Source organism: Gymnoscopelus braueri (assembly GCF_963280865.1).
Source record: "Gymnoscopelus braueri genome assembly, chromosome: 1".
Classification (NCBI taxonomy): Eukaryota; Metazoa; Chordata; class Actinopteri; order Myctophiformes; family Myctophidae; genus Gymnoscopelus; species Gymnoscopelus braueri.
Genome location: NC_137603.1, coordinates 12012337 through 12024489, shown reverse-complemented (window position 1 = coordinate 12024489; position 12153 = coordinate 12012337). Strand labels below are relative to the sequence as shown.

The following is a 12153-nucleotide window of genomic DNA, read 5'->3' as shown; positions in this document are numbered from 1 at the left end:
GGTAAATATTGTACTGCAATTATTTGAAAACTTAGTAGTTACAAAACATACATTAACCACTTCAGCCCTATATACATTTCGTCCATTTGAAAATAGCCGATCTACAACCTTGTGAGCACAGACACAAGCTCACAGCTTGTGAGCTTGTAGATCTGCTATTGTCAATACATTTATAGATTTGAAAGCTTGGGAAATGGGACCTTCTGCATAATGAGTACTTTTACTTTTGGTACTTTAAGTACATTTTGATACCAATACTATTGTACTTGTACTCAAGTAAATTTTGAATTCCGGACTTTTTACTTGTAACAGAGTATTTCTACATTGCAGTATTGATACTTTTACTTAAGTAAAAATAATTTCGTACTTTTTCCACCACTGCATGTAGTTTATTTGTCATCTCACTTATATATTTCCCTCTGTCTTTAATGTTGCCAACTGTTCTTTAGGCGGTAGTGGTTTGTTTCTCTCTTGTGCCTGTGACTATTTCAGTGTGGTTTCTATCTCTCTTATTCCTGAATGTTTCTCTCACTCCCTAATCATCCCCCTTCTCTTGGACACTCTCCTTCAAAAGAATATATTTTTCGTTTTATTTAATATTTACCAGGTATTGCTCTGTTGGAGGACACAATCTTGTCTCTCCTGCTGGTGCCTTGGTGTGTAAAAAGTTCTGTCTGCTTGAGGTTGGACTGCCTGCAGGCATGCCCGTTCTATCCTCTGTTGAGCCTTCGAGATCCTCTCACCAGGGGGGCATTCGGTCACGGTCAATCTCTCCGAGTCACTGCATACACTGTCAAATCTGGAGTGTCAATTTAATTTAGAATTTTCCCCTTATGGGTCTATTTTTTACACATTCATAGTTTAACCCGTTAAGACCGGGAACGCATCTGTGTAATTTTTTGATTTTAGAAAAAAAAAGCATTATTTTACACTTTGGCTATTCGAAAATAGCAGATATACAAGCGCATAGCGCGGCACCGAGTGCCGTGCTACAAGCTTGTAGATCTGCTATTTTTGAATTTTGTTGAAAATGTGTGAAAATCTGTAAATATATGTATTCTTTTGAAGCAATTTTTTTTAACTCAAATCTTTGCTTCTGGGGGGTCCCTGGAACAAAATATTTTGAGATGGGGGGGTCCGCGGCCAGATACATATAATTTTGGGGGTCCTTGACAACTATGAAAAAGTTTGAGAACCACTGATATAGCAACACACGTTTTTTTTAGAAAACTGTTGGGATTTAGTATTCTGTGCTCTGTATTTTACTGCGTATTCTAATTCTTTACTGCGTAAAATACAGTTCTCAACATCTTAAACCCCCTACTGAGTGGCGCCCCTCCTCAGACCCCCCTATAGGCGGCTCTGAGCTTTCACCCTGGCCACTGCCCTACAACCCATGACAAGCACATGATGGTGTGGGAATTGCCATGGCTTTTGGTTTTAACACTGCAGAAGAAAATGCATGAGACATTCTGCTTTGTGCTATTACGATGCAGTTGTCCCCCCCCTCCCCAGGTTTACCATAATACTATGGCAAACCTGGTCACCATAATGTAGTTAAACAAATTAATTTACAGTATTTTGTTTAACCCCTATGTTAATGAAATGACATTGGGCAAGAATTAGAATCCGTTTATTGGCCAATGGCCAGTATACAAGGAATTTGACTTGGTCCATTGCTCTCAGACACATAGAAGTAAAAAAAACTATGTATGTGTGCAACAGGTAAGGGTGAAAAGTATCAAATATAAGTAAGAAGTATGGTATTTAAAAAGTGAGAAGAGAAGTGCATTGTAGCAGGTCACTCAGAGGAATGTTCATCATGTCTATTCCAACATTCTGTCGTCTAATCTCCATCCCAAATCAGCTTTACACTTGGTCCAGATTTGCTGGTGGCCAGTGGGAATATATTCTCTGATCCTGCCTCTGAGTAGCTCTCATAGTCCTGCTGTGAACATTAACGCTGCCTGCTGCTGAATGTTGGATCTTTATCCTCCACTGGTTTTTGTGCTCGTGCACACAGACACACACACCCACACACAGAGCCGGATATTGCCTATAGAGGTGAATACACTCCTGTGGAAATATGCTTGTGCGCCTTATGTGGCTGATGCAGTTGCCTGTATTTTTTTTCTTTTGACCTGATATTCACACAAAAACATCTTCAGAAGCAGTCTGTCTTTTTTTGTGTCAAATGCAGGTCCGCAAAAACTTGCCAGGCAGACTTATTTCAAGTTGTTAGTAATAGCTTGAGCCTTCCCTCAAGAGTGCATTTGTTGGATGTTGAACTTGAAAGTGAAGCTCTCTTCTTGGGAAAGCAAAGTGTTTGTGTGGATGTGAGCGCACCGGCAAGGCACACATAACAAGAGAGCAGAGGGGGTGACTGGGCGAATGTACTTTCCTGTGAAGACTGACTGTACGAAGGCCGGTTTATCTCCATCTCCTTTCTCATCTGTCTCTCAGCCTTTTCTCTCTTCAGACCCTCTTTTCATAGCATCTGCCACCAGCCCTCTCCCCTGCCCATGCTGGCTAGGAATGAAGATGTCAGGATTCGCCGCTACAGGCAATTTCTCCTTTCCATCTCCTCCACAGCAGGCGCAACACAGGGGGCTGCAGGCTTCTCTTCTCTTCTCTTCTCTTCTCTTCTCTTCTCTTCTCTTCTCTTCTCTTCTCTTCTCTTCTCTTCTCGAGAAGAGAGTGCCGCGCTACGAGCTTGTAGATCTGCTATTTTTGAAAAATTGTGAAAATGTGTGCAAATCTTTGAATATATATATATTCTTTTAAAGCAAACATTTGTAACTCAGATCTTTGCTTCCGGTGGTCCCTGGAACAAAATATTTTGAGATGGGGGTCGGCGGCCAAATACGTATCATTTTGGGGGTCCTTGACATGAAAAAGTTTGAGAACCACTGATATAAACATTTTTCAGAAAACTGTTAGGATTCAGAAGACATTTGTAGAATCGGCTTGAGGTCTTAATGGGTTAGGTTAGGAAGCGATTAAGCAATGGAGAGAATACATTTGAGTAGTCTAAGCACCCCATTGATGCCCTATCCCCTTCCACTCCCCGCTCCACAGATACCTTTGAGCTTCTGATGAAGAGGGCAGAGAATCACACCAACACCCTCCTCCAGGAGTCCTACCGTCACATGGCGGGTCAGGCCTCAGGCCCCGTGAGGGAGCTGTTCACCGACATCAGTCTCTTTCTGCTGGGTTCGGAGCTCAGTGTGGATGACCTGGTGCAGCGGTTCTTCGGCGCTCTCTTTCCGTTGGTCTACAACCACCTGATCAACCCCGGCCTGACTGACATCGCACCAGGTTATGCGGAATGCGTACGGTCGTCAAGCCGCGACTTGAAGCCCTTCGGTGCAACGCCCGGCATCCTGGCCAATCAAATCGCTCGTTCCGGAGTTTCGGGGAAGCTCCTGCTGCAGTCGCTGCACCTGGGCATCGAGGTTATCAACACCACTGACCACCTACAGTTCAGCCGTGAGTGCAGGCGTGCCCTGCTCAAGATGCAGTATTGTCCTCACTGCCAGGTATGAAGACGTGTCACATGCATTCTGTACGATAACGAATAAAAGATATTACCAGGTTTTCCCCGTTTAAATGTGATCCTATACTGTGATTTTTTTGTCCACAGGGCCTAACCCAGTCTAAGCCCTGCATGGGCTACTGCCTCAATGTCATGCGTGGCTGTCTGGCAAGCATGGCAGAGATTGATGCCCATTGGAGAGAGTTCGTCCGCTCACTGGAAGGCTTGTCGGCGCGAATGCAGGGAGCACACGACTTAGAGCAAGTACTTCTGGGAGTTCACATGCTGCTTCATGACGCCGTTGCACATGCTCAGAAGAATGGGCCCCGCCTCTCAGCACAGGTCAAATGTTTCATTTTCAGAGTTGCAGTTTTTTGTCATCTGTTAAATATTGATGTGGAGGGAGACTTTTTATTTAGTCTCTGTTGTTGGCAGATAAAATGTGTTATTGTGGGAATAAAGCTCTGTGTAGGCCAGCAGTTCAAGTGGTGATATGTCCATTCCATACTGTCAGAGAGGTATGTGGTGTAGTGTCCATGCATAAATGGCTTGAAATTGCATATATTACACAACAACTGGCTGGCTAAACTCAAGCAGACTAGGGCTCTCCATAAATACATCCCTGTGGGAAGCTGAAAGCCAGTCAGAGACTCAGTGGTCAAGCTACCAGCCAGAGCAGGACTCAGATCCAGACCCAGTCTGCAGCAAAGATTGTGCATTGGCATTGCTCATCCCACAAAACTGCAGTTGGATAGAACAGACATTCCACGTACTGTCTGACTTGGTAATTCGCCTACAGGGTAAAATGTTGGTTATGGAATTGCTATGGTGTTGTGAACCTGAGCAATACAGTGTTGTGGGCTTTGTGGACTACATAAGGTATTATGATTCTCAGTAGATGTTTGGGCAGAAAAAAAGAACAAAAAGGTTGAGACCTAAAATAGTGGTCTATATGTGATTTTCAGATGCTCGCTTAGGTGAGAATTATGACACATTATATTTTCTAGGGTGAGGTATATATATATATATATATATATATATATATATATACTATATTAAAATTGGGTAATGGGAGGGAACTGCCGGCAGAGCACCACCCCATCATTATGACTCAGACGTAACCATAAACAAACCCGATACGGCCATAGGCCCCGTCACTATGACTCAACAGGGTTCCCACGGGCATGAAATTCCTGGAAATATTTTGAAAATGTTTGGAATTCAGATTCAAACCCTGGTCATCACGCTCACAAGAAACATAATGGTCTGTGTATACAGCATATGCATTTGTGTGCAGTTTATTTACAGTCAGTGGTTCTATCCAAATCCAGTTCTATGGCTCATCCACTCTTTTCTTGGCCTCATCTTCCAATAAATGCGCAAAATCTCTGTACGTACATCTGTAGTTCATGTATCTAGAGAACCGTTCGACCGACCGACTTCAAATCCGGCGTCAAGTTGGTCGGATAGGCGGTTGTCCAGAACCGCTGATACGCCCATTGTACATAAGACTCTGGCAGTGGCCCAAATAAGCCAATTGATTGGCTGCCATGGCAACCCCAGTCTAAGCTTGATTTGGCAAATTCCCCAGACCTGTCGAATTCTCCACACCTGCCATTATTTTGATTTGTTAGTCAGTCCACTTTTTACAGTCAGTTCGCACTCTTCAGACATTCTCCACACATTCTCCACAGACATTTACCACTGCACAAGGAATTTCTATATAGGCACTGAAGGGTGCGGCAGGCATTTGTATCGTTCCCAACTTGCATCGTTCCCGAGTAGGCCGGTACCGAACGGGCACCGGTCTAGTTTATTTAAATGAAGTCTTGTCTATAGACCCAAATAGAATTATGTTTTTATATTTAGCATTTCCAACTATAGTCTCTAGAATATCTGATTAAATGTATACCACATAAAATGGCATAAAACACTTCAGAATTAATTCTTTATAATGTGCTATATATTGCACAATTCATAGATCATCATAAAACAACTGTCTTGTCTGCTCAGGAAAGGACTACTGCTCAATCTTTGCTGCACTGATAATGTACTTTGGCTCTGTAGCTCCATCTAGTGGATGGCCACTCTCACTACTACTTGGACCGCTGAATATAGGGTGCCGTTCATATCGTTTAGATGATGACACAGTTGGCCTAACTTTGGTGACACAGATCTGTGACTCACCCTCCAACCATAAGGCAGAGATTAAATACGACATGTGAGACCACACTTATTGCTGTCCCATAAAACTAAATTCTGATGTTTCTTTCCTTTGTGCTCTGTGTGTAACAGGTACATAAATTGTGTGGACCCCCAACCAGAAAACCTGCACAGGCTGTCAGTGTACAGAATGGCATCCGCAGAGAATCCATCCCTCTTAAAGCTACCCTCCCAGAGACAGGGGACTCCCTTGCTGTCAAGAGGAAGTAAGTAGAGCAAAAACGTTCCCTCTTTCACAGGTATTGTGGGGTTGGGAGCGGGACTCTTATTGTGCTTATTTGATTTTCAAATTTCCAAATGAGATCAACAGCTTATTATAGCACCAGCAGCAGCCTCTAATTCTTTAATGCTGGTTGTGTGTGCTTTTTGCAGGGAGTTTCTGAACAGTCTGCGCCTCTACCGTACATACTATGGCGGCCTGTCAGATCAGCTGTGTGTGAGTGAGCTGGCCTCTGGGGATGGACTCTCCTGCTGGAATGGAGCTGATATTGTCAAGAGGTTAGATTGGAAAACGCTTAACATCAATTACTTTTTGGCAGAGACAATTTTACACTTTACCTCCCATACTGAGGCTAATAACTAGTCTAAGAGACACTCAAAAAACAACACACACACACACACACACACACACACACACACACACACACACACACACACACACACACACACACACACACACACACACACGCACACACGCACACAAGCACACACACATTCCCCTGCTCGTATATCCTGCCACCACAAATTAGCTGACACTGATGGAGAATTCATCCATAGATCTTTGATACAAATGAGTGTGTGAGGAGCCGACAAGCAAGCCTCTTTCATAGTATTAGATGGCAGCCTTGTCTCCGTTGCATCACAGCATCTCTGCCTTAAGCCCGATTCATACTTTGTGGCTTGACGGTGTTGCTCGTCGAAAATAGACGACCCACAAGCTCACAGCGCGGCGTGAATGTGACCCGTTGTGAACTTGTAGGTCTGCTATTTTCTCTGTGCGATACCGTGGTGCGGCTGATCATAGATTTGGCTTTACCTGTGCTGTCATCACTCAAGGACCTCCTCATATATCCTCAGTCGGTGGTATTTCCTCCTAAGTGTCAGCTGCTGTCAGCGCTGTTGGAATGACAGGTGGGCCTATATTTCAAAGTGAGTGGGGTTTGGAGTCACCATATTGGGTTAGGGTCCACCAGTAAAAGATGACAGGTCTATTGATATGGCTTTCACAGCTGTTATATGAAGGAGGGGGTGGGCAAGGTCTGTAGTGTCACTCCCGCCCTTCTCAAAAGTCAGATGAATTTGCAGGACACTATTCTACTTGATACCGGGTGAAATCTAGAGTGTTTATTTTAGAGTGACTCTCAGAGTCAAACACTCTGGATTTGACTGTACTACACAACTGTTGGCAAAAAAATCTATGAAATATTTCATATTTTCTTCGCGATTATTCTATCGATTACTATATCGGCCGCTACCGATACGTGTGATATATATCAGTGCATCCCTATTTAAAAGTAATTTCTTATTAAAAAGATTTTCGATCAGAACTACACTGTATCCATACAGAGCAGAGACATACAGCATAGAATTCCATAAATTAGAAAATAAATGTTTAAGAAGTAGTGAAACTAGCCGATCTACAAGCTCACAATGCGTCGCATGCATTGCCATGCGTTGTGAGCTTGTAGATCTGCTATTTTCTCTAGCTTGTGTCCTGGGGAGACATCAAATTTCTCTTTTGGGTCTAGAGCTAAAAGGTTTGGGAACCACTGGCATAGACATTATGTCAGAATCCCCCCAGAACAAAGTTCCACAGTATTCACAGTACACAAATGCCTATAATGTGCAAATAATGACACTATGTGTAAATAAGTACACGATAGTACACAGTATGTCAGTTGTTCTCGTTGTTTAACCCATTAAGACCGGGAAAGTGTCAAATCTGTGTCATTTTTTCTTTGGCTATTCAAAAATAGCAGATATACAAGCTCGCTATGAGCTTGTAGATCTGCTATTTATTTTTTGATCATGGAAAATTTGTGAAAATCTTTGAATATATATATATATATATGTATTAAAGCAAACTGTCCAGAAGTCTGGGCTTCTGGGGGTCCCTGGAACAACATATTTTGAGATGGGGGTCTGCGGCCAAATACATACATTTTGGGGGTCCTTGACATGGAAAAGTTGGAGCACCACTCATATAGCAACATACATAGGATTTAGAAAACATTTTTAGATACAGTATGTATTTGGCCGTGGACCCCCATCTCAAAATGCTTTGTTCCAGGGACCCCCAGAAGCAAAGATTTGAGTTGCAAATGTTCGCTTTAAAAAATATATATATATTCAAAGATTTGCACACATTTTCATGATTTTTCAAAAGAAATAGCAGATTTACAAGCTGTGCTATGAGCTTGTATAGCTGCTATTTTTGAATAGTCAAAGAAATCTAAAAATGACACAGATGCGTTCCCAGATTGAATGGGTTATTTTATCCTCGTTGTCTTCCTGCTGAGGAGTGATTTTCCATTACCAAGGGATGAGCCCACGCGGTGGGGAGAACAGAGACGTTGTGTAGAACCTGAAGGAGAACTGCAGAGGCAGGTTAGCAGGCAGCAAACTGTCCATCATCTCTGCACAGGCGTCCCAGGGAGTTTGTTTTATAGACTAGTGGGCTGTGTCTTAGTTCTACAACTTTCCTTCCTCTAGGCATCCTTCCTTCGTAAGGCAGTAACATGAAAGAGGCACATTGTCTCGGGGCAGGTGTTCATGTTGTGCCTCTGACAACTTTTATTTGTTTAGGCCAATTATGCTGAATTTATACTCCATCGTACGGCGATGTCGTGCCTTACGACAGCTATACGAGCTCACATCGTGTCGCACCGTGACGCATCGCAACACGTCGTGAGCTACCACATGCTTGACACTCCGCCGTACGCCGGTGTCACGCGGCAAAAATAGCAGATCTACAAGTGCAGCGCTTGTAGAGCTGCTATTTTGTGTAGGCTTTTGGCATCACCAAGATCAGTGGGGAAAAAAATAAAAACGAAAACATGAGGAGACGATTGAGATGCGTTCCTGTGGCTTAGTTGATTTCCTGTCGAGCTACAGCTCTGTTGATTTCTATTAGCCCAGAAGCCTACATTACAGGCTTGACGTCGACACAGGCTCAGACGAAGGCAATAAATAACCTCCTGCCTGCAGGTCATAACCCGACACCCACAGGGAGAGAGTGGAATAAAACACACTGCCGGATGACGGCTGATTTACAGAAGCATGCAGAGGCTTCAGAGACCTGAAACGATTGGTTCAGACTCAGAGTGTGTGTGTGTGTGTGTGTGTGTGTGTGTGTGTGTGTGTGTGTGTGTGTGTGTGTGTGTGTGTGTGTGTGTGCGTGTGCGTGTGTGTGTGTTTTGTTTTGTTTTTGTCCATGCCCGTGTGGATGCCTTTATAGTAGCTCTTTGTGTGCACTGCAGCAAATTGTTTTAGGTTCTTAAAGTCGTATTGAGTCTGCACCAGAGCTTAGTATTTGTTTTTCTTAATAAAGGGGACGAAAAGAAAACATGCCACAGGAGCCAGAGGGATTAAGGTAGATCTAATGCACATCCACATCTCGGTCCACGGTAAACAAAGAGATAAAGAACAATCAGATAAGATCAAAGACAAGAGAGCAAACCCAGTAAAACCCATAGTGTTCATTTAACTCTGAGAGTGTAATGTTTATTTATGGGAGGAACACGTTCTGTTTGAGTTTGACTTTCATGCCTTCGTTGAGCAGACAAAAGGACATATTAAAAGGTCTAAATGTCCTCTGGACTGGACAGTTGTAGAGATGACATGAAATGTGGATGACCTTTTGGTTTAGGGACGATGTCCCTGTCAGAGCAGAAAGGTTAGCACATTCCCACATGTTCACGTCCACCTCTGCCATGGATACACATGGAATAGCTGGCAGGTCGCCATCAGCTGCCTACTCTATCACCACGCGCGCAGGCACAGACACACATGCACGCACAGTAGCACACACGATTGTACACTTAAATCCTGAGTGTAGTGTTTTTGTATTTGTACACTCAGAGTTAAGTTAACCCTTTTTTTTTACTGTGTAGGATAGGCCAGACTTGAAACCACTATTTCATCAACCATATTTTTTCTATCATGTGTCATGGTATTTGAGTCATGGGAACCAGGGTACATGGGTCCTAATTCGCTGCTAGCACAGTTAGCACATATTTAGTTGACAGTTACCTCGCTTCCTGCATGAGAGCAAGCTGGCAGCTGCAGTTCAGAATGACGTTAACTGATATTAGTCCCCTTCCTGCGCCCTCAGCCAATGAGAGGCCCCCACGCCATCACCAGAAGGGATGTATGGTGTCGTTAAAAAGCCACAGCCTCAACAAGTGTGATGGTATGTTTTATTCATGATGATCTCTGGTGGGGGGGCCCTGTAATTCATCCCCACCTGCAATCTGTCTCGCGGCTGGTAGCACACACCAGGTGTTTGGTGGTCTGTTTATATTTTCAAAGTGCCTCTTTCTAATTGGGTACAACACATTTTTTATTTTCATTTCCCTGATAATAAGGTAACTGACCTTGCGTGCCATTTGAATTTAATATGCAATCTGCTGCTCAGGAGATGAAAACATTCGATATGTCTCTTAGAGGGCCTACGGAGAGAGAGTGGTCTGCATGTGGCCTTTTGGTTTAATGACCCACCCTTTAACACTGAATTGACTGTCTGAGCCTTCCATTGTATTTCATGACTATAGACCGATACAATGCATATTATTCAGCCTCTGTGACCAGATATTTATTCAGTGAATATGGGTCAGCTTCATGTTGTATTCTGCTCTGTTCAGTTCAGTTTTGTTCCATTCTATCCCATTCCACTCTACTGTACTATACTGTACTGTACTCTACTGCTCTGCTCTGCTCTACTCTGCACTACTCTACTCTACTCTACTCTACTCTACTCTACTCTACTCTACTCTACTCTACTCTACTCTACTCTACTCTACCCTACTCTACTCTACCCTACTCTACTCTACTCTACTCTACTCCATTTTGTTCTATTTTATTCTGTTCTGTTTTGTTCTATTTCAATCTACTTTATTCTATACTATTATGTTCTGTTTTGTTCTATTCTATTTTATTCTCCTCTGTTTTGTTTTTGTGCTGTTATGATTCCTTGCGGAGGTAATTTAGATTGGTTTAATTGAAGTGACAGCTTTTAAGCTCCTGCTAATAGCAATCAATTGAAGATGCAGCAAGAGCTTAAGATTACCTCTTAGTTAATCTCATGCCATGGGGAGCATACTTAATTTGACGGTGTCCTCCAGGGAGCCTGTGCTCCAACAGAGTACACTACATTGAATTCTATAGCCCAGCATATTCATGATATTAATAAGTTTGTGGTAATAAATAAGAAATGTTTTTCTTGTAGACCTGTGGTGCACAACATAGTCATTGCTTAATCCCAACAAACTTGTTGGCTAGTTTAAAGTTTAAAATTTGATTTATAGTTACTGCAGATTACTGCAGTCATTTTTATGTGTGATTCTGCCTAAAAGTTCATTTAGGGTTGTAGTACCTGTTTCTCACCAGCAAGGGGCACTCAATACATTTTGTTACATCAATTTACCAAGCCACTTTTACTGGCCATTCGAGATGATGCACTGTTGTAATTTAAAAAGGAGAAGAATAACCCTTTATTAAGCAGACCCAGTCGCATATATAATGCATTACTGTCCTCTTTGTCACCCTCAATAGAGTGAGTGTGTAAGTAAGTGAGAAAATGCGCTTGACATAGAGAAATACACTTTTATTCAAATAAGAATGTTAGCTATACCTCAAAATGACATAAAAAACTCATAATCATCTAGTCCTATACATACTCAGCTAAGATTTTTAAACACACTGGGAAACAAATGTGAAATTCCTGTCTCTTGTCCTGGGACCAGGCTCATAGAAATGCAGTGCTACCTTTGCCATAAGAACTGATGTGGGGAAATAGGCTTACAACTCATTTTGGACTCCTGATCCATTGTTTAAAAAACAGTGCGGTAAAAACAACAAGAAGCACCCTAAGTCCATAGAAAGCTAGAGAGAGAGAGAGAGAGAGAGAGAGAGAGAGAGAGAGAGAGAGAGAGAGAGAGAGAGAGAGAGAGAGAGAGAGAGAGAGGGGGGGGGCAGATTGTCAGAATGCGAAGCAGATTGCTGTGTTTCCTTTTTAGAGAGAGAGAGAGAGAGAGAGAGAGAGAGAGAGAGAGAAGAGGAGACGGGGAGGAAAGGAAAGGAGAGGAGAGCGGATGTTCTTGAAGACAGAGCTCTACTGTACTGCGACAGCTGCCCACTGCAGATAACCACAAAACCGCTGGAGCACTTGAGGTCTG

The 12153-nt window shown here is 42.9% G+C and overlaps 1 protein-coding gene across 1 annotated transcript in view; it reads left to right on the top strand.

Annotated features, from left to right (window-relative positions):
* The window catches only part of gpc5a (glypican 5a), a 124370-nt gene that overhangs the window by 31131 nt on the left and 81086 nt on the right, over nt 1-12153 (top strand). The window contains exons 3-6 of the mRNA XM_080438704.1: nt 3079-3539; nt 3644-3877; nt 5831-5964; nt 6131-6256. Coding sequence (XP_080294830.1) covers nt 3079-3539; nt 3644-3877; nt 5831-5964; nt 6131-6256 — 955 coding nt within the window. The remainder of the gene's footprint in view (nt 1-3078; nt 3540-3643; nt 3878-5830; nt 5965-6130; nt 6257-12153) is intronic.